Genomic DNA, 24,037 nt, shown 5'->3' with positions numbered 1-24,037 from the left:
CATTCACTAAGTTCGGTCAGGTGAGGTGGTGTGCCAGTCAGTAGGACCGCAGTACCCACTAGGAACTTTAACTCGCGAAGGGGTTTTCGCTTTCCAATCTGAGTGTTGGGATCCAAAAAATTAGTGGAAGCACATTTGTTTTAAAAGTCTCTAGAACAAATTTAGAATCAAGTACAAATATTTAACGAGAATCTTTACTCTTTAAAGATTAAAAATGACTTTCAATTCTCACAAACTTAGAACCAATTGACTAATTGATCAAGTTATAAAGACTGGCTTAGTAACCTAAAATGGTTTTAAGTTTCCACAAATTGAGCTAACCAGGATATCCCTATGTCACCAAACCGTTCAACCTTGACCAAAGGGCAATTAGTTCATGATCATTGTTTGATAATGATCAAAGACTTGGATGTACTTGAGAAGCTCAATATATCCAAGCACAAGGAATTACGAATGGATTTGATCATGTAATTCCTTATTAGTTCATATAGGCAGTTTATAGTAAACTACCAGATGAATAAAATTGATTGCACCTTGGTTGAGTTGGTGACTACTAATGGAACCTTGAAGAGTTCAAGGAGAAGGGTTTCTGTATATCTGGAGAACTTAGAGAAAAGGATAAGGGATATACTTTCAGAAAGTATGAGCAGATAGTGAGTGCCGTAGGATCTGAGAGATCCAAAGATGAGATAGATCCAAAATATATGTGGCACCTTAGGCTTGACCATATTGGAGAGGACAGAATAAATAAATTGAAAAGGTATGAGCTCCTAGGCTTATCGACTCTCGAGTCATTTTCGATTTATGAATTCTGCCTTCAAGAATAGATGGCTAAACCACCCTTTGTAGGACATGGAGAGAGGACACTAATACACTTGTCCTGATATATTCTGATGTATGCAGTCCATTTGATGAGCTAGGCAAGGGATGATTCTCTTTACTTCATTACTTATATTGGTGACTGTTTATAGTACAAGTATATGTGTGAGACACAAATCTAAAATCTTGAAAGGTTAAAAAAATTCAGATATGAAGTAAAAAAATAAATTAGAAATCCTTAAGGTTATTCGATGAGATCAAAGAGGTGTATGCTTTAGTGGGAGTTTCTAACCTATCTCAAGAAAACGACATGGTTTCATAATGGACTCTTCCTGATACATCTCAATTTGATGGGGTGTCGGTGAGGAGGAATTGGACTCTATTCGATATAGTCCGATTGATGATGAGCATCACTGATCTTCCTTTATGTTTCTTTAGGAATATGCTTAATGAATAGAGTTTTTTCTAAGTTTTTTCTATCACGTCGTATGAGATGTGGCATGTTTAGGATGTTCAACCTATGTCAAGTGTTGACATGTGGATCAAGTTAGAGATTAGGTCTATGAGACTCGTTTCAAAGTATCCTAAAGAGTTTTAGGAATACTATTTTTCTTCTCAAAGGATCATAATTTGATTGTGGCCCGATATTCTATGTTCTTGGAGAAATAGTTTGTCCAAAATGCGATAGTGGGAGGAAAACTGAGCTCAAAGAGAAAATCTCTTAAGAGCAACAAGTTATAGAACCTATTTATATTGAGCCAGTACATGTAGTCCCTCTATCTTATAGAGTTCAATCTCTGATCCTACTGAAAAATACTTAGGTATTTTGTTAGAGGACATAGAGAAAGTGTTCCTTATGGGAGATAAGGAACATGATTTGATGTGATCAAATCGTTTGATGTGATCAAATATTCTTTGAGGGAAACATGTGTTTATAAAGGTCAGTGGGAGTATTGTTACAATCATGTTCCTCATGGGAGATAAGGAATATGATTTGATGTGATCAAATCGTTTGATGTGATTAAATGTTCCTTGAGAAAAATATGTGTTTATAAAAGTCAGTGGGATTATTGTTACAATCATCGTATTATACATGGATGACATCCTTCTGATTAGAAAAGTTGTTTCTATACTGACATTGGTTTAAAATTTGGTTGTCTAAACAAACTCTTCATAAAGAACCTCGAGAAGCATCCAATAAAGATTTATGAGATAGGTCTAGGTCTATAAGATAGACTTAAGGGATGCTAAATCTTTCACAGAAAATATGCATAGAGGAGGTGTTGAAAGGGTTCAGCATAGATGGCTCCTAGAAGGGTTTCTACCTTTTAGGCATGAGATTGATCTTTCCAAGAAGATGTGATCTGACATATTTGAGGAGATTCAGCATATGAGCTAGATCTCTTATGCTTCAGCTAAAGGAAGCCTCGTGTAGGTTATGCTATGCATACAAATCGATATAGTTTTTACTATGCGTGTTACAAGCAAATATTGATTGAATCCAGACTGAGGGTAATAGATAGCTATGAAAAATATTTTTAAGTACTTAAGAAGTACTTAGGATATGTTTATGGTCTTTGGGAGGAGAAGAAAAATAGAGGATAAAAGGATTCACAATTCAGACTTTAAGCCTGATGTTGATGGTAGAGAGTCTGCATCAGGATGTAATTTTTTATGCAATGGGATTCGGTAAATTGGAAGAGTTCCAAACAACCGATCATTACAGATTTTAGAAGCCGAGTTTGTCACTGCTTATGAGGAAGCTAAGAAAGCATTCTGGTGTATTGCAGAATTAGGTGTAATGTCATGAGATGACACAATACTGTTCTTCGACAACGAAGGCGCCATAGCTCTAGCTGAGGAGCTAAGATCTCACCAAAGTTTTTAGCACATAAGAGCAATGATTCGCGACTATTTCGAGAAGTAAGACTTCAAGGATCAGAGTAGACTCCATGGAAACATGGTGGGTCCACTAACTAAATGATTTAGTCGGTCAGGACTAAAGCATATCTTGAGAAGATGGGGCTTAGATTTATGGTAGATTGGCTCTAGTGCAAGTGGTTGATTGTTAGATGTATGTTCTAAAAGTCAATCAGGCCGACATATTAATTTTTTCTGGGACATAATTTTGTACTTGATCAAATTAATTAGGACAGTTAATTCTATTCATATAGTAAATGTATGTATGAATCTTTTAGAGAACTCATAAGATGACACATTCTCAAGAGTTGAGAATTTGAGGCATGTGTCATTGATGGTTAATTTTCAAATTATTCTCGATCAAAGAATCATCACGGAGACGGTGATTGATCCGGTAAGATTGGTGTATGGATTGCTTTCTTTAGGATAGACGAGTCTTGAGTCTACAATATGGAGATACTGGAACGAGAGTGCAGGTGTTTGTTAGAGAATAAAGGTACCGAGTATGGTCAATACGAGAAATCACTTGGATGTCTACTCACTCGTCAGTGACATTCTTGATGCTATAGTCGTGTGATTAGTTCTTAGATCTGCGGTGCCTCAACTGTTCACAATAAGGTTGCTGTAGTTTGACTACACAATAACTCGGTCTCTTAGTCATACAGAGTTTTGAAGTGTATGTTGGCTGCAGTAGGTTTATTGTAAGAATAGGGGTGCACCTATATAGGATCTACCGATCTTAGTAAAAGAATAGTCCTATGTGATTTATGAGATTGAGTTTGGAAGATCTTGGTCAGGACAGTGTGAATGATGGAAAAGAGTTTTTATCAGACTTCACAAATGAACTCAAGTCGAATAAATCTTATATATGACAGATGATGGGATTTGACGAGTTTTTCATAACCTCCATCTTGTCGGAACTCATGATAGAAGAATTGAATCACACGTTAACTATATCTAGAGGTTCATCCTTCTATTCTGCTGGATTGTCACTACATACTGTTAGACGTCACTAATAGATTGTAGGACCATCGAGAATTATTTTGATGATCAATAATTCTCGATTGGTGAGTTAAAATTGTTCCAATTCATTGAAAGGAGTTTCAATGATATTTTGATGGAGATCAAAATATTTCTCACTATCAGACAAAATAGAATCTATGAGGTCACACATAAAAGAGGTTCTGATCGATCGGATTGTCAAATAGCGATTTCGAATCGCAAAAGAATTCAATTATCAATTTGATTGATGATTGGACTAATATGGAAAAAAATTACATGAAGAACTTATTAAGAGTTGTAAGTTATAGGAGGACTAAATTATAATTATTGTATATTATTTGATTTGATCAAATATTAAGATTGGGTTCTAATCAAATTAAATCAGATTTAATTTGATTAGTTTTGATTTGAGTTTGACGCAAACTAGGTTTCATTAATCTAATGGGATTTTAGATTTAATGAATATTTGATCCAAACCTATCTAGATTAGGTTTGATCTAATCTTTAGCTATATTTGATTTGGATTGGGTCTTAGTCAAATTAAATCAGATTTAATTTGATTAGATGTGGTTCTAATTTGACTTGGATTGGGTTTCATTAGTCTAATGGGATTGGACTTAACCCAATCTGAATTGGACTCCAACTTCCACTTGGATTTGGACTCTAACTAAAACCTATCTAACTTCTTTTAAATAAGGATAAGAGGGGTGCCTACTGACTAATCTGTAGGGGGACCTGGGACGCGAGTCCCGGCCTGGGTCGCACGTCCCCAAGGCAGCAAGCATGAAAAATAGAGAGATGATGCTGCGGCTCCTTGGGTTGGCATGTGAGGGTTGTTTCTCTTCTTTTCTTACAACCAAAGATTGGTTGTTGAAGGTAAGATATCTCTTTTTCTCCCTTGTCTTATATTCAAGAGTTGAACATCTCCCCTCTTCTTCTCCTTGTCCAAAGAGTTGGACATTGTTAGATGTGTGCTCTAAAAGTCAATTGTTGGTTGACACATTTGTATTTCCAAAGAGTTGGATAGATTACCATTGAGGAAAGCGGTCTTGACGTCCATCTGTCAGATCTCATAGTCGTAGTATGCTGCTATTGCAAGCAAAATCTGGATGGACTTGAGCATTAGCCACTGGCGAGAAGGTTTCATCATAGTCAATTTCCTTATCTTTGTCTGAAATTCTTTACCACCAATCTAGCTTTGTAGATTTCTACTTGGCCATTTGCTTCGATCTTCTTCTTGAAGATCCACTTGCATCCTATTGGGGTCACACCCTCAGGTGCATCAACCAAGGTCCACACTTAGTTGGTATACATCGAGTCCATCTCAGATTTCATGGCTTCCAGCCATCTATCTGAGTCTCTACTTATGACAGCTTCCGAATATATCAGTGGATTATCATCCTGAATGATGTTGATTGAATTGTCATTCTCAATGATAAAATCATATCTCAGGTGCTTGACGCACTCTATCTGACCTTCGGAGAGGTGTGTTGTGGATGTACCTCATCCCTGAGTACTTTTGATTGAGGATCTTCTTGTAGTATGTTGATTGAATTGTCATTCTCAATGATAAAATCATATCTCAGGTGCTTGACGCACTCTATCTGACCTTCGGAGAGGTGTGTTGTGGATGTACCTCATCCCTGAGTACTTCTGATTGAGGATCTTCTTGTAGTCCAACCATAGGTATTTCTGGATCGGTTTGTAGATTCTGAACTTTCACAAGTTCAATATTCTTTCCACTACCTCCTTGGATGAATTCATTTTCTAAGAAAGTGGCATGTCTACTAACAAATATCTTTTGTTCAGTAGGGTGGTAGAAGTAATATCCATTAGTTTTTTTAGGATATCCTACAAATTTATACTTGTCTGATCTAGCACTAAGCTTATGTCTAAAAATATTTTTGATATAAGCAGGATAGTCCTAAATCTTAAGATGTTTCAGATTAGGCTTTCTTCTCTTCCATATCTCATATCATGTGCTTGCAACAGACTTTGAAGGCACTCTGTTTAAAAGATATGTGGCAGTCTCTAAGGCATATCCCCAGAATGATATTGGGAGATCAGTGAAGCACATCATGGACTGCATCATATCCATCAAAGTGCGATTTCTCCTTTCTGCTACACTATTTAACTGGGGTGTATCAAGAAGAGTCCATTCAGAGAGAATACGTTTACTTTTAAGATGATCAAAAAATTCACTAGATAAGTATTCTCCTCTTCGATTAGATCGAAGAATCTTAATATTTTTTTCAGTTTGTTTCTTGACCATATTTTGATACTCCTTGAACTTATCAAAGACTTCGGATTTATGTTTCATAAGATACACATCCGAACTTTGATAGATCATCTGTAAAGGTGATAAAATAGGAGTATCCTCCTCTAGCTTGAGTTGTCATCGGTCCATATACATCTGTATATACTAGGGCTAACAATTCATTCGTCCTCTCTCCATATCCAGAAAATGAAGTCTTGGTCATCTTACCCATGAGACAAGATTCATCAGTTTTCTATGATTCATAATTATACGAGTCAAAGAATTCTTCTTTATATAACTTGTTTATCCTTGACCCACTAATATGATCAAGACGGCAATATCAGAGATATGTGATATTCACATCTTCTTTCTTTTCATATTTCTTTCAATATGAAAAATATTTTTATTAAGTGCAAGAATTAAAAGATTGTTATCAATATAACCACTACCATAAAATTTATTAGAAAAGAAAATGGAGTATCCATTTCCCATTAGCCTTATTTTATCACTTTGTTTTAATAACAAAGGTATAGAAATAATATTTCTAATGATCTTTGGCATGTAATAACAATCTTTCAATTCTAAAGTTTTGTCCGAAGGCAAATCAAGCATACAGGTTCCCACAGCCTTTGCGCTAATGGACTTTCCACTTGTGGCATAAAGCTCGAGGTCACCTCTTTTCAGACCTTTGATATTTTGTAATCGCTGTAATGAATTACAAACATGCGATCTACAGTCGGTATCTAATACCCAAGTATCAGAGTCTGAGCCATTCAATGAAAAACAGATCTGTATCATATACATACCTTTTGGTGCTACACTTACACTTTGCTTCAAACTTGCAAGATTATTCTTGTAATTTTACTCCCACTATCCAAATTTGCCACAAAATGAACAGATAATATCTTTATGGACATCTTTTGCCTTCTTATTATAACTGACCAATCCGAGGTCAAGAATTTTCACAACATCGGAGTTCTTCTTCAATATGAACCTAACTTGCAAGTTCCTCAACCAATCTATATAGTTGAGATCGGTCAATATATTTTTATTTATGATGTTATGCGGTGAAAATAAAGAAGCCATAATGTAGACTTAAATCTGCATAAATAAAGAACAATAATATAAGCAGAGCACTCATGTTTGACATACATAACTAGATGAGGATTTCTAAAACTAGTTGTCTCTCACTAATTTATGGGATACCATAGCCCTCTTCCTATAGTAAACAAAAAATCCTAATCTGGTTTCTTAATGGGATTGAGATCCTAATCCCTCAATAAAGCTGTGGATATCACAATAAACCTCAATGAGTTCAAGGTAGGAAAGCCTATCCAATTGCATCTTATGCAACTCTTAACATAATCCTTGCCTCTAAAAATACTCATAGCCTTGTGGATATCACAACAAACTATAGTATTTTTAGTTAAGTCAGATCTTTCATTTCCATACAGCCATATCTGAAAAATACTGTCATTGTGGATATCACAACAAATCAACATATCCAAAATATGCCATAAAGCATCTAATATGTACCAAGATAAATCCACATCAATCTCCATAGCAAGCCTTGTGGATATCACAACAAACCTACTATGATTTTTGACAGGATATTGACTAGACATGAAGGAAGGCAAATATAGTGTTCAAAATACTAAGCTACCATCATTCAAGATTCGAACTAATCCAATTGGTCAGAAAAGTGTTAAGATTGGTGGGGGTTCCCTTGTTGCTTTTCTTAGACACCAATAAAATTGACCAGGCCAGTAACGAAACCAATTAAATAACCAGCGCACTTGAAACACTCCTTAAACACCAATTGATCAATCGATTCAAGAAAATAGATCAGCCACTGGTTCACAACACTACTACTTAATATGATTTTTATGAGGACTTTAATGATCTCAAGCACATCCTAAATCAATCAATCACAATGATGCACTAATATAGTTGTATCTTAAAAATCATAACAACTAATCATAGCATCTAATCATATTTCTAAGATATGAAAACATAATCATATAACATGATTATAATTAAGCATCTCAAGCATATCACATATGCATGAAATTCTAATAACATGCATGAATACAAAATACTCTTTTCGCGGTTCTTCTTTTTGGGACATCACAGTGGCACCTTTACATGCTATAAGAGTACCCTATGGAATACGAAGAGAGGGTCTCTGAACACTACTTACTCTTATGACAGGCAGCCTGGCGATGAACCCTAATTAGAGTACTAAGCTTCTAAGAAAATTCTATACATACATTATGCATTTTATATTTAAAATATCTCTAAGATATGCTAGGGTTTGGATGTTCAATCGGGTTCAACCTTTGATCCGATTTGAACCAAACCAAAAATTCATGTTTGATCACAATCAAGGCAATAATTTAACTTTTGATTATATAGATCAAGGTAGGCTCTGATAGCACTGTTGGGTTTCGGTGGCGCAACGGAAGGGTTAGGTGTTTAAAATTTTCATTCAAAACATCCGATGCACCGAAAATCCTAATACCCAGAAACCCTTGCTATATCAATCAAAGTATAATTAAAATAAATTTGGATTAGAAGAATACCTGTAGCGCTAATCCAATTTTCACGAGGTGTCTAAGTGTCCGCTCTCCAACGGTGATTCACAGAAATTGAACTAAAGACAGCGCTTCTCCTTCACCTTGCTTCAAGAGTTCTAGCCTCTATAACTCAACTAGCCATCAATCGATCAGATCTTCCTTCAGACTTGAGTCTGAATCTCTTAGAACCACCCATTGGATCTGACCACCTTTTTTTGGACCTCTTAAACCCTTAGAGCTATTAGGATTTAGGCTTGTCTTAAAAGAACAAGCCTTTGTCCTAAATCCTAGAGTTGTAAGAGAGGGAGAGAGGGAGTGGATAGGGGATGTAAGAATTGAATGATCAATCTTTCTGCCATCCCCTATTTATAGCATCAGATGGGGCGCCAATAGAGAAGGCACGTCTCATCTAGAAAGCCATATCAAGTCATTGTATCACTTATCTGAGTCTTTAAACAGAAGGACTCTTCAGGATGTCATACGTCGATTTTAGCCCTCTCATACGCGCATGCACAGAATGAGACACAATTGGTATCTCTTCTCCCTTCAGATCAGCATGAAAATTTGCCATGTAACACATGATTCAAATGGAAAGGCTATTAGCAAGTGTCGCCCCATTTGGATAAGTGTTTAAAACCTGAGAAGGCTTTTAATCGGAAAGATGTGCAAGTGTCTTCTCGCTGTCGCGTGCGCGCAAACCCAGAAAAGGGCATCAAAAGCAACTTTCCAATATCCAATAATTTTTCAGATTTTTACCACATGATCAGCACTTAAAACTGATCCTTATCAGGAAAGTTATCAGATAAAAAAGTCTTTTAAGACTTCTTAAATAGAAGGAGTCTTCGCGTCCCTTCGCATGTCTAGAAAATCTGTCGCGCACGTAGCAATGTTCCAAGAATTTTTTTCATGCACAATCTGATGGATTTTTTATAATTTAAATGGCGTGCTAGGTGGTTCATGATCTGATCTACTTGCTATAAAAAATAAAGACCCAAAGCAGGACTCTTAGTCCTTCTGCACGCCAAAACCAAAGAGCGCATGCGCTCAGCATATATGCGCCAAGAGTCTTCATCTTGGACTCTTATTTTTTGGCATTAATCATCAGATATGGCACCTTTTTTTGGCTGCTTCCAGGTGGCTTGACCTGATCCAAATGCCCACCAGATTGGGCTAGCAAATCAGCAAGGCATGAGACCAAATTGATCTCTAAAGGAGCTAGGATTTTCACATGTGCTAGCATGCTTATCGGAATCCTGATTTAATCCAAAATTTCAATCAACCTTTTTCAAAAGGGTCCTTAGCCAATTTTCATATGTGTGTGACCCATTGGGTTCCACATCTAGCCAGCAGTAGGTCCGGGTGCAAGTTGATCTAATTTGATTAGATTTTAATCTAACTGATTTAGGTCCAATCGAGCTAATCCGATTTCAGCAACTAGAACTCTTTCTAATTGGCAATCGAATTAAACTCTTTAATTCGATCAGGCCTACAAGTTAAGATTGACGTCTAGCAACATATTATAATTATTTAGAAGATGTGGAATTTGGTGGAAATACCAAATATATCCTTCAGTGGCAGGTTACCGTGCAATTCAATCTTTCGATCATCCCTGCACTCTGAATATGTTCATGAGTATGGAACCATATTAAACTAAAACACATATTCATATCGTTTCTCAATTAACCAATAATGACTCCAATGAAGAAGCATTAGAAACTCTTTCTGATCTCCTTCCTACTTTTGGCCAAAAGATTTTTCTTGAGTCATCTAAGAATGAGAATACACAGGATGCGATCTCCTGTTATTAGGAGTGATCGAATTCATGTTGATCTACTCACAATCTTCATACACACTCTATCATATCCAGAACATCCTGTACATGTCTTAATGCCATGCTTGAGCATGAACCAAAATATGGATTCATGTGCACAAGATTCTATGGTGATCTCAGGTCTAAGGATCACTTGCACAACTCTCACTTAGAGAACCATCTTTGACATGCAAGTAAGGCTTCCATAAGATGTTCTCTTTCATCGAGTCAATTCAGTAGACTCATTTTTCAAATGAGCATCCACATCCTTGATTAGTGTTCCACACAAGTGGCTAGTGAGATCTGCCATTCTCTCCATCGAGCATATATAGGATGTGCCAGTCTATCTAGAATATTGATCTCTGACTTAATGTTCTTACGATTAGGAATATTTAAGATTAGGATTTTAGAGTTTTAGGTCTCACTAGCATGATCCATTCATGTCTCCTAAAATTATTGTCCTAAACTTTGGGATTCATCATAATCTCAGACATAATAAGATGCAGTTAATACGATGAATCAATGCCTCATTTTATTATCAAATAATAAATATCACTATATGAGTTGAAAAATTATAAAAAAAAGTCCCATCACAACACACTTGCGATTGGCTTATAGGGTACTCTTCCTTCATCCTCTCTCTTTTTCTTTCTTCCTCTCTATTTCTCTCTTTTTCTTCTCCCGGTTCGGGTTTTTTGCCTTCGTCGGTTCGCGTCGGTTCGGTATGATACGGAACTGTACCGTATCGTACCACCGGCCGTCGATATGGCCATCGATACCGGTTCTGAAAATCTTGGTTTTAATTCTATGGTGTTCTATCTGCTCAGTCCAAGCTTTTCCATGTTCTTTATCACAGTTGTCATTGAAACCTAGATACATGAATTTTATATTGGGATTTTAGATGTCTACACAAATTGTTAAGCATTAGCAAATTTATCTAAAACCATAATCAACAATTTTGATGCTCATGAAAGCAAATATGATTTTCTGCCATTATTTACTAAAGATATTACTGCAGGATGAATGAAAAAGATTCTTTTTCGAAATGAAAGTGATTTGACTTCTGACTTTGATGCTTCATTCTATTAATGGACATGCTTCATTTGTTATGTTGAACTTAAAAGCATGAAGATGGTAAAAGTACAAACTTTCATGTGGCCATAGGATTTCTTGCATGTATATCTCTGTATCTTCTTGCTCTTTTATTTGGGTTGTGTGCCCTTCCTTGTGTGACATCCTCTATGGATACCATATCAGGGAAAATCTTGGTACTCTTGGCCCATTTTATTTTTGATTTTGCACATTCCCAATCCTATTTTTTATCTTATTTTTCTTGGGTAAGTTTCAATTGTTTTGGATAGTTTTGTTCCTGGCCCCATCAGATACATTCCAATTGTATGTGTATTCAACACTTGGCAAATAAGTGCATTCAGTATCAAAAATATATAGTTTCTTTTCTTATAGTGGATGTGCATATATTTAATATTGGATTCATGTATTTGTTGAGTGCTGAATGTGTGTGTGGCTGTCCAATGGGGTCAGGGCCAGAAGTATCCGAAAATTTAGAAACTGGGTCATTGCCGTCGAGCAAAAATGACTGAATTGCACAAATGAAAACAAAATGGGATGAAAGAGCCAGATTTCACAAGGTCATCAGAACTCCATTTCTAATTGCACGTGTCCAAACACTGGTAATGTTTTGTGTGCAGGAGAGTTTTTGATAACAGAGGAAGCGAGAAATCGTCAAAGAACTTATGATGAGCTTGCATCCAGTGGAAGGTTTTCTCCTGCACTTCTGGTTGTGAGGGAGCATCTACCTTCGGGCAAAGCATGTCTGAGGGTGAATATTGATGCAACAAAAGTTGGCAATGTGGCTCGCTTCATCAATCACTCATGTGATGGTGGCAATCTGTCGATTGTCCTGGTAAGGAGCTCTGGCTCATTGCTCCCAAGACTTTGTTTCTTTGCTGCCGTGGATATACAGGAAGGTGAAGAGCTCACCTTTAGCTATGGAAGTGCTAGGCTTAGGCAAAATGGCCAGCACTGCTTCTGTGGTAGCTCTATTTGCTCTGGAATGTTGCCTTCGGAAGAAACTTGATGCTGCTCTCCATCTCCGCCGTAAGAGCATGAAGGACTTCAGTGGTGGTCCCCTTCAAAAGTTCAAAGGCCATTATTCGTGGATTACTCACCTGTCTCCTTTGCATATTTCTGACAGATGAGAATATCAGGTAAACTTGTTCCTCAGCATTAATGGTTGACTAGCACGATGTTTCTATCTCCATTTTAATGTCTACCTTGGTGCATGCAGGTTAAGACAAGAGACATACGAGCGTAACAATATCAGTTTGAGGACATTGATACAATGCTCAATCCAGTTCCATAATTGGTCATCAAAAAAATGTCATTGACAAGTGGGTTGTTGAGTGTGGATGAACTTAAATTCTAAATCACGTGGTATCTCTAGTATGTGATGTAGGACACGAGTTTGAACTGTGTACTAGAAGTGATGGGCGAAAAAAAGGATAAGATTTCGTATGATTTAAAAGTACTTGATGCATGCTGTCCGGAATTGAGAAATAGGCTAGATCTGAATTAGATTCCGATTGTGGTGGGGGAGGGCGTTTGTGTATCAGCTCTAGGATTTTGGGAGGTATCAAAATTTAAGAGTTTCTAGGATTAGAAGAATGTCAAAGTAGGTGAATTCAAAGCTCAAGGCCGGTTCAAAGAGACTGCTCAAGACTGGCTGGCAAATTAGTAGCCAAGAAATAACAGCACTAATGAAATTTAGAGTGCTGAAATGCTAATGGGTAAGATTTTAATAACATGCAAGAGATCAGCACCATCAACACAATAATCCAGTACAGAAGATGCATAGCAGTAGAAATATATAAGAAAAAGAGAGAATAGCAGAAAGCGGAAGAAATAAAGGAAAAAAGAAAGAGAAAAGGTAGGAGGAAAAGCAGACAATGTAGGGTTTTTTTTTTTTTTTTTTTTTTATATAAAGAGAAATGGTTTGTGCACCGCATGTGGTGCAGCATCGCATGCGGTGATTGGCCTGGGTGTAGGGTCAAAAGAAATATTTTTTTTTTCGGATGCCGTGCTTTCTCTCTATGTGTGAGTCAATCATCGTGAGCGGTGCGCGTGGTGTACAAAGCATCTTTTTTTTTTAAATATTATTTAAAATTTTATGACATCCAATATGCAGTCCAAGCCAACTATTTTTTATTTTGATCTTTTAATGTAGTGCAGACTGCCTTTGTGTTTTTACATCCAGTCTTGCTATCAACTATTTTCTTCAATCTTCTCTAAATCATCATACTTGCTTCCATTTACTCTTAATCTAGCTATGTACTTACCATCATCAACTATCTAGCTCTCTTGAGGTCTCAATGCGTATAGATTGAGAAGAAAACTTGTGAGGTGAAAGTGAATGCTTTGCTCAAGTTTGTAAAAGTTGAAATCTCGATTGATATGGTTGCGATCAGGGAAATTATTGTGTGGATCATGCCCATCAGTGCAAATCTTGGAGCACATGCACGGTGGATAGTGTGCAATAGAGAATTTATGAAATACAAAGGTTAATGTGGCGTGTTATACACCATGGGATTTGGGTAGTCTACTGGGGTGTGGTCTAGACAATAATGTGAAAATACAAGGGTTAATGTGGCGTGTTATCCACCTTGGGATTTGAGTAGTCTACTGGGGCATGGTTTAGGCAATAATTTCTTCCACAATCAAGATGGACTGGAGATCATGGATACATATGATTGGATAGTACAAAAATGCAGGGACGTCCAACAATTATTTAAATCTCAGCTGATATATAGGGCGGAAATATCAATCTCTCATCTAATACGGTAAACTTAGATTAAAAATATTGAAGTATTGGTTACAGAACTAGTTATCTAAAATATCAATTTCAGGTAGTCAAAAGGTAACTGAAAAATATTAACTGATATATTAATATTGGAAGCTATCTCGTGATTCACTGATAAATGTACCCCAAAAAAAAAAGGGCCTACAAGGCAAAGAAAATATCAAGGGCTGTCGATAGGTAGGGCTGACCTAGTATGGAAAGAATTGGACTCTGGCTCGATTGTGGCACAGAATTGTAGAGTCCTGACAGTTCCTGGGCTAGGCGCCGCGCTTGGGTTTCTGGTCTATAATGAACGAGCCTGACTTGGGTTGAAACTGGGTTGAGGATCACTTAAGGTTGGGTAAATATTAGTCCAGCTTAAGGCCAGGTGCATCCCGATTAGATTTGGACTTAGCTCAACTCACCTATTGGTCACGGTGCGGGTGTTTTCAATGCTCAAGCACTGGTGTGGCACCGTGGCATGCCATACAGCTACAGCCAGCTTGCATGAGTCTATCTCAAACATAAATGTGCAGTAATCCAATTATACGGTCAAGCTTGCACCTCTATGCTCGTATTTGGCACCTTTGTCAATTGAACACATGTATCACCCTCGAGTTCCCTCAAGTAACTCGAACCCCTGGGTTCATTGCTCAAAATGGCATTCACTAGCATCTACTCGGCCAGAACTTCTTAAATAAAGGGAATCTCAACTCAGCAAGGATCATCTAGTGCCTTTTGCTCCTCCACAAGCTAGGGTCTGCTTTAGAGACTTTCTAGGCGGCCCCCATACTGTGCTAAAGCTCTATAGCTGCTAGGAGGACATGAAGAAATAGCGATCTTTCCAGCCATGGGTTGAGGGAGGGCCATCCTTTACTCGATACATCTTCCAAGCTGAAAAATACCACTAGCCATTCTTAGAGGGATGTTAAATAGCTCAATGGTGGCCCGGATACCATATAGAGTAGAAAAGAGAGAAACTCAACCACAATCTTCCGAGAGTTGGGGACTAGTTGTGTTGGTACCAACTGGTACCAATCTAAGAGTTGATTTGTAAAGGGTTGAAGAGGAAATCTCAGCCCTATTTTCAAAATCTCCCTGCATAGCTGAGCACAGCAGGAAGACAACTAGAGGCCCTTCCATCAGACCCGGGTAGCCTTGGGGAAATGCTGGGTGAAACGAAGTATGATTTCCTAATCCTATTTAAATCAACTTGGTACAAGGTACTCTCTATGGCATCAGGACCATTTGGGATGATTGATTGGGCTACCTTGGAACTAGAAGAGGGTGAGCCTGAGCGACTTGACCCAGAACTAGAGCTGGATGACCAGTTCATGGATGAGCTGCTCATTTTGATCCATGATTTACTCCCGTGACTCAGTAGGTGTTAGATTTTCTAAGATGCTAGTGCATATAAATTTTAAAATTTTTTTAAAATCAAAATATAGTAGATTAAAATTTTTTTAATCAATAACATGCATTCATCATATGAAAGTACCTAAGGATCTAGTTCATATACAGAAACAATATGATCTGATTTTTAATCTGAAATAAACACATGATTAGATCGTGCACCTATTTCATTTTTCCATCTTCAAATCTGGATCTTCACCATAAGTCGATCTTCACCTGCAAAGCGATGATCTTGGATGTCTTCCAAAAGGTCCTTTTGAAGCCGTATAAGCATTCGATCTCTACAGATATCCACACAAGGCCTTGATCTGATCAGAAGCCTTTGATCTTATTGGGGTGCTAGCTCTCTTACAGAAATCGCATCTTGACGGTTGAAAAAAATTCTTCTTTTCTTTCAAGACACTCTTGGAGAAGAAGAATAGGAGGATAAAGATCTCTATGCTAGAGATGATGAGAAAAATACTTTCTTCTCTTTCTTCCATGCATAAGAAAAAATCTTTCTCTTATCCTTTTTTACACTCTCAAGAGGAACCTTTCCTCTCCAAAATCAGCATACAAAAAGGAAGACCTTCTTTCTTTCTTTAGCTCATGAGCAAACCTTCTCCCTCACCTTTTATCACGCCAAGAAGGAGGAACAATTCCTCTCTTTTCAGCCCAAGAGGAAGACCTTCTTCCTCTCTTTTTCTCACACCATAAAAGAAGCTTTTTCATATTTTGACGCTCAAAAATCAGCAGCTTTCTCACATTGAAGGGGCTCTTTAAATAGGCGTGGATTAGGGCCAACAGGTGTTTAGAGGGGCATCAACTCTTAGATGCCTTCCACCTTCTTTTATGGTGTGTAAGAAAAAAAAGGATCCCACAGCTTTACTATCTAATTTCTCATGCTAACATATGATATTACATGGTTAAAACCAGATTAAAATTTTTCTCACACGCCCCTAAGAACCCTTCTTAAATTGGCGTGCAAGAGTTCTATTAGGATTGGGTCAAATTGTTTAAATGTTTGAATCTAGTTCCAACTTTAAAGTTATCCTAATCCAATAGAGAAAAGGGAGTGGGCGTGGTCTCCTTATTGGCATGATAATTCCTCACATAAAATTCTTTTAACGTGAAGAAGTGGATGTGGAGATGGGGTGGGCGGCCAAGAATACATGAGTCCGAGTCCAACTAGAACTTTCTTGAATGTTAGTTTAAATCCCTAACTAATTGTTGGACCAAATCCTAACTACCTTAGGAATTAGCTATAACCAAATAATTAATCAGGTCCTAGCCCAATTAGGAATCCAATTAGATCCTAATCCAATTAAAAAATTAGTTAGGCTAAATCCTATGAAACTAGGGATTGATTTTTTGGATAAAAGGTCATCTCATAATCAATAGGATTTGATCCAATCAAGCCTATTATTCAATAGGACTTGATCCAATCAAATTCAAATCAAACTAAATTGAATCAAATTCAATTAAATCTAATTTGAATCCCATAGCTCCATTATATCGAGCCTTATTGCAATCCAATTGCAAATTGAATCATCCTAAAAATTCACTAACCCTTAGTGAATTAAATGTTGCAAATTTTGTATTAATTTAATCATCAATCAAATTGATAATTAAATCTTATTACGATTCATAATCGCAACTCAACCATCTGATCAGTCAAGAGCCTCTTTTGTGTATGATCCCATAGATTCTATTCTATTTGGTAGTGAGATATATTATGATCTCTATCACAATATCATTGAAACTCCTTTTAATAGTTTGGAACCATTCCAACTCTACCCATCAAGGATTATTGATCATTAAGATGATGCTCATGAGCACCATAATCTATCAGTAATACTTAGCAGCATGTAGTGACAATCTAGCAGAATAAAAATGATAAATCTCTAGATGCAGTTACTATGTGATACAGTCCCTCTATCGTGAGTTCTGACTAGATGGAGATCATGACAAATTTGTTAAACCCCACGTCAGCCATATGTTAGATTTATTCGACTTGAGTTCATATTATGAATATCCATGAAATTTTTTTTTCATCAATCATACTATCTTGGATAAGGACTTCTAAACTCAGTCTCATAAATCACATAAGACTACTCTTTTTTATTAAGGTCAATAGATCCCATCTAGATCCGTACTCTACTCCTATAGTGGACTAACTATCGTCAACATCCACTACAAGGATTCATTGATGCCATATTTATGTATAGTCAAACTCTAGCAGTCTTATTGTGAGCAGTCATGGCATCGCAGGTCAAAAGACTAGTCATACTACTACAACATTGAAAAAATCACTAATGAATAAGCAGACATCTATATGACTTCTCATGTTGGCCATGCTCAATGCTAGTTGTTCTCTAACAACCACCTATACTCTCACTCCAGTGTCCCTACATTGCAAACTCGAGATCCATCTGTTTGAAGAAAACGATTTGTGCATCAGTCTGTCCGGATCAATCACCATCCTCATGATGATCTTATAATCAGAAGTAATTTAAAAATTAACTATCAATGACACATGTGTTAGAATACCGGAAAGGCAGCATATGTAGATTTCAAAATTTTAAAAATCACAGCAGAAAACTAATGAGTTAAACCCTTTAACCTCCACATGCAATAGATCAAATCTAATCCTACCCAAGCTCAGGAGAAAACACATCTATACAATCTAAAATTTAAAAATAAATATGAGATCAGATCTCTTTACTATGGCATGGGTAGATGTTCACCGTTTCTGATGATCACAAATTTGTAGATTCTTGAGCCACACATGCGTCCGGCCTCTACGGATATCCATCGAGATCGATCTCAAACTGATTTCTCCTCATAAAAGATTTTTCTTCTCAAAAAAAATTTTAGTCTAGAACACTTTGATCAACGTCTTGATCTAGACTGCGGAATCAACTCTTTGATCAGCAGCCTTCTTCTTTTCCTCGATCTTTACTCTTGAAGATAAAGCTGCACCTCTTGGCGTGTGAAAAATGGGGATGCCCAACTCTTGGGCATGGAAGAGAAGAGAGGGAGGAGAGGAGGCATGGAGAAGGGTGAGAGAGAGATTTTTCACCAAAAATCAATTAGCTAGGAACCCTAAAGATATACCCTTTAAATAGGCACTATCCTGACACAAAATAGGAATCCATTTATTTTAAAAAGGTAGATCCTTATCTTATAAGAATTTTCTACCTTTTTAATCTGATTTATTCTAATTAAAATCAAATATAAATGGTATATGATCAGTCCCTTTAAGTATGTACAAGAGGCGCCCATCTAATATATGTCAGGTAGTGGGGCACCAACTCTTGGCATCCCACAATAGGATTTCTATCCAAATAAGAAGGGGCATGGCCCCACCTCTCTCTCCTCCACACCATGCTATATAAGAGGGGGCGGGCCTTTCCAAAATTTGGCACCCAATTCTTGCCAAAAGAGAAGGAAGGCGCCACCCAATTTTCCATCTATTCCATATGCACACTTAGAGATAATTAGGAGATAAAGAAGAGATAATGTTAGGATAATTATGCCAACTAATTGACTTAATCAAATTTTTTTGGGCTCACAATTAAGAGCCCAATTAAACTCAAATGGATTTAGGTTAGGTTTAAGGCTATGGACTCAATCAAATCGAAGTTTTGAGAGGAATTAGATTTAACCATGTACTAGCATGGTTCTTATAAACCTAATAGGATTTCAATAAACCTTAATCCAATTGAAACTTCATAAGTCTAATTGGCAAATTTGAGATTAAATCTCTTAATGTGCGATCCTATAGGTTCCATTCTATCTGATAGTAAGATATATTATGATCTTTATCATAATATCATCGAAACTCTTTTTGATGGATTGAAATATTTTTAATTCTATCCTTCGAGGGCCATCGATCATCAAGATGATGCTCGATGAGTCTCACAATTCACTAGTGACACCTAGCAGTATGTAGTGGCAATCTAGTAGAATGAAAATACAAACTCATAGGACAGATATCATATAATTCAGTCTTTCTATCGTAAGTCTCGACTTGACGGAGATCATGGAGAACTCATTAGACCCCATCGTCAGTCATATGCTAGATTGACTCGACTCGAGTTTATTTATGAATTCCATAAAATTTTTTTTTAGTATTTACACTTATTTTGGCCAAAGATTTTTTGAACTCAGTCTCATAAATCGTATAGGACTTCTCTTTTTCTATCAAGGTCAATAGATCCCATTTAGATGTATCCTACTCCAAACAGCGAACTTGAACCTACTGAAACCAACATACACAGCAAGGATCCGAATGGCTAGGGATCAAGAGAACGTGCAGTCAAATTCAGTAGCCTCGCTGTAAATAGCTAATGGCACCATAGGTCAAAGGACCACTCACACCTCTGCAGCATCGAAAAGATCATTGATGAGTGAGTAGACATCCATGTGGTTCTCGTATTGGTCACATTTAGTGTAAGTTGTTCTCTAACAACCACATGCATCTTTATCCTAGTGTCTTTACACCATAGATTCGAGACTCTTTTGCCTACAAAGGAGGTGAACCATGCATTGATCTCAAATGGATTGATCACTGTCCTCCGTAACAATCTTTTAATCGAAAGTATTTAGAAAGTAACCACTAATTAATGTATGTCTCAAATTTTTAACTCTTTAAGAATATACAAAATAATCTTTATTAATTTCTAGAACAAATCATGGATACATAAATATAATTAGAATAAATTTTTTTTATTAATAATAAAAAGATTACAAGCACAAGTTTAGACTCTAGAATTATATAATGTATCAACCAATAATTGATTTTTAGGGCACAAATCTAACAAACTCTCACTTGACCTTAAGCCAATTGGCCATATACCTAAGACCCATCTTCTCAAGATGAGCTTCGATCTTCTACTGGCTAAGAGACTTGGTCAGTGGATCCACCACATTCATCGTGAAGTCGACTGTCTGCACCTCGACGAATTTTTTTTCGAGGTATTCGCGTATGATGTGAAACCACTGCTCTATATACTTGAACTTCCGGTGAGACCTTAACTTTTTAACGAGGGCTATGGCGCCGTTGTTATCGCAGTGCAGTGCAATGGCATCTGATGGCATCACACCCAGCTCCGTAATAAATTTTTTGAACTAAGAGGCTTCCTTAGCAGCTTCAGAAGCGGCGATGTACTCGACTTTCATAGTCGAATCTGTAACGATCGACTGCTTGAAACTCTTTCAGCTAACCGCACCACTATTACATAAGTACATTTTGATGTAGATTTTCTATCATCGACATCAGTCATAAAGTCTGAATCGGTGTATCCCTCAACTTTCAGCTCCAATCCTCCACCAAAGATCAACATCAAATTCTTAGTCCTTCTTAAGTACTTAAAGATATTTTTAACAGCAATCCAATGTTCTTAACCTGGATTCACCTGATATCTACTTGTGATACTCACGGTAAGTGCTATATCAGGATGTGTACATAACATGACATACATAAGGCTCCTTATTGTCGAAGCATAAGGAATCTTGCTCATGCATTGGATCTCCTCAGGTGTGTCAGGGCACATCTTCTTGGAGATGAATACCATGTCTAAAGGGCAAAGTATCCCTCTTGAAGTTTTTCATACTGAATCTTTTTAGCACCTTCTCTATGTACATATGCTGTGAGAGTCCTATCATTCTCTTAGATCTATCTCTATAGATCTTTATTTTAAGAATGTAGGAAGCTTCTCCTAGATGTTTCATGGTGAACTCTTTCGACAACCATACTTTAACTGACGTCAGCATGGGAATATCATTTTCAATTTAGGAGGATGTCATCCACATACAATATGAAGAATGTGACAATACTTTCATTGACCTTTTTGTACACACACAGCTCCTCATTTTTTATGAAATCAAATATTTTGATTACATCATTGAAGCGAGTGTTCTAACTCTGAGATGCTTGCTTGAGTCCATAAATAGACCTTTTCAGCTTGCAAACCTTGTGATCACTATTATTAGATGTGAAATCCAGAGGCTGCTCCATATAGATATCTTCCTCAAGATATCCATTTAGGAAGGCAGTTTTCACATCCATCTGTCAAATTTCATAATCATGAAATACTGCTATGGCAAGCAGAGTACGGATGGATTTCAGAATGATTAGGATGAAAATATTTTATGATAGTCGATGCCTTCGTGTTGACTATAATCTTTTGCGATTAGCCTTATCTTATAGGTTTCTACCTTACCATCTGACCCAATCTTTTTTTTGTAAATCTATTTACACCCAATAGGTACAATACCTTCAGGTGGATCTACTAAGGACCAAACTTGGTTGGAATATATGGAGTCAATTTCTGACTTCATCGCTTCCATTTATTTCTCGGAGTCTACATCTAACATTGCCTCATCGTAGGTTTTGAGATCATTCCTAATGTCCCTATCTCCCATAAGGAACGCTTCCTTTAAATTCTCTATAAGAATACCTGAGTATCTTTCAGGAGGATGGGGACCCTACATGATCTACGAGGTGGAGGAGGTATCACATCTATTGACTCATTATTGAGTTCATGTTCTTGGATTCGATGCTCTTCAGAGACTTTCTCTTCAAGCTCAATCTTCCTCCCACTAGCTCCATCTTAGATAAAATTTTTTTTCAAGAAGACGGCATGATGGCTCACAATCACATTGTGATCCTCAGAAAGATAAAAGTAGTATTCCATGATTTTCTTAGGATACCTTATAAAATGAGCCCTAAAAGATCTAGCCTATAACTTATCCGCCTGCTGTCACTTAACATGGGCTGAACATCTTCAAATCTTGAGATACCCAAGAGTTGACTTCTTATCATGCCATAATTTACATAGTGTGGTAGGAACGGATTTTGAGGGAATTCGATTCAAAAGATGAATCCCAATAAGCAAAGCATGCCCCAAGAGGAAGTCAGGAAGATCTGTGAGGCTCATCATAGATCGGATCATATCTAATAAGATCTGTTTTCTCCTTTCGGATATTCCATTGAGTTGAGGTATCTTTGAAGGTATCCACTGTGAGATTATGCCATTATCTTTGAGATAGGTCTGAAATTTTTACTAAGGTATTTTTCTCCTTGATCTGATTAAAGAACCTTTATGAGTTTTTTGATCTATTTTTCTACTTCATATCTGAACTCTATGAACTTTTCAAAGGCTTCAGACTTTCGGTGTATCAAATACATAAATCCATACCATAAAAAATTATCGATAAAAGTTATAAAGTAGATATAGCCACCCTTAGCTTGTACCGATCGAATGAACTATACACATCAGTGTGTACCAGGACTAATATCTCAGTGGTCCTTTCTCCTTATCCCACAAAGGATAGCTTGGCCATTTTTTCTTGAAGACATGATTCACAGACTGGATAAGACTCGAAAGTCAATGGTCAAAGAAGATCATCTTTCTCCAGTTTGTTGAGTCTGTCTTCTTCAATATGACCTAGTCTAAGGTGCCATAGATACTTTTAGCTGATCCTATCTTTAAGTCTCTTAGATCCTATGGCATTCACTATTTGCTCGTTAATGTTTACACTTACATCGGTATGCAAATGGTAATGACCGTCAATCAAGAAAATATATGCTACAAGTTTAATTTTAAAATAAATAGAACATAAGTCTTTATTGAAATAAAAATTATAATTATTCTGTGCCAGTACAGAGATAGAAATCAAATTTCTACTGGCTATAGATACATAGTAACAGTCTTTCAAAAGTAAACTAAATCCTATCGATAGTCGCAGAGGGTGGTTCTGATGGCCACAACAGCAATCCTTGCTCTATTACCGATCCGAAGAGTGATCTCGTCTTCCCTTAGCCCCCTAACTTCTTCAAGATCCTGCATTGAAGTGCACAAATGAGCACTTGAATCAGAATCAAGAATCCAACTAGAAGAAGAGATAATCGTTAGATTAGTTTTAATAACGAGCATTTCAGATGTACCTTCAGAAAGCTCATCCTTCTTCCTTCTTTTGACAGTCGTTAGGTAGGCCAGATAGTTCTTTCTCCAGTGGCCTTCGACGTTGCAATGAAAATATTTTTTCTTATTGTCGACCTTCTTAGGAGCTTGTTTCTTAGGCTTGGCCTCATTCTTTTGCTTCTTCGAAGGTTTTTTCTTCTTCTTAAAAGAAGACTTTCTTTTGGAGGAAGCCCACTCCACAGCTAGAACTATATCCCTTGAACTCTTCCAGGTGTCTTTTGTAGTCATCAGAATATTCAATAACTCAGGCAAAGTAGCATCGATCTTATTCATATGGTACTTCATGATGAATTGCCCATATGAATCAGAAAGAAACTGGAGGATCAGATCCATCTGTAATTTTTTATCCATATTCATACTGAGCTTCTGAAACTCCTCTATGTCCTTGATTATTGTCAAACAATAATCATTGAC

General features: G+C 37.0%; 1 protein-coding gene across 1 annotated transcript in view; it reads left to right on the top strand.

Moving 5' to 3' along the window:
- Positions 1 to 12,929, top strand: part of LOC105034748 (histone-lysine N-methyltransferase SUVR3) — a 52,795-nt gene extending 39,866 nt beyond the window's left edge. Inside the window, exons 2-3 of the mRNA XM_073251720.1 lie at positions 12,094 to 12,612; positions 12,693 to 12,929. Coding sequence (XP_073107821.1) covers positions 12,094 to 12,482 — 389 coding nt within the window. The 3' untranslated portion in view covers positions 12,483 to 12,612; positions 12,693 to 12,929. The remainder of the gene's footprint in view (positions 1 to 12,093; positions 12,613 to 12,692) is intronic.
- The last annotated feature ends 11,108 nt before the right edge of the window (positions 12,930 to 24,037 follow it).

Source organism: Elaeis guineensis, chromosome 2, assembly GCF_000442705.2.
Source record: "Elaeis guineensis isolate ETL-2024a chromosome 2, EG11, whole genome shotgun sequence".
NCBI lineage: Eukaryota > Viridiplantae > Streptophyta > Magnoliopsida > Arecales > Arecaceae > Elaeis > Elaeis guineensis.
Note: the sequence above shows the minus strand (reverse complement) of the source record. Positions and strands in the feature narration are given on the sequence as shown.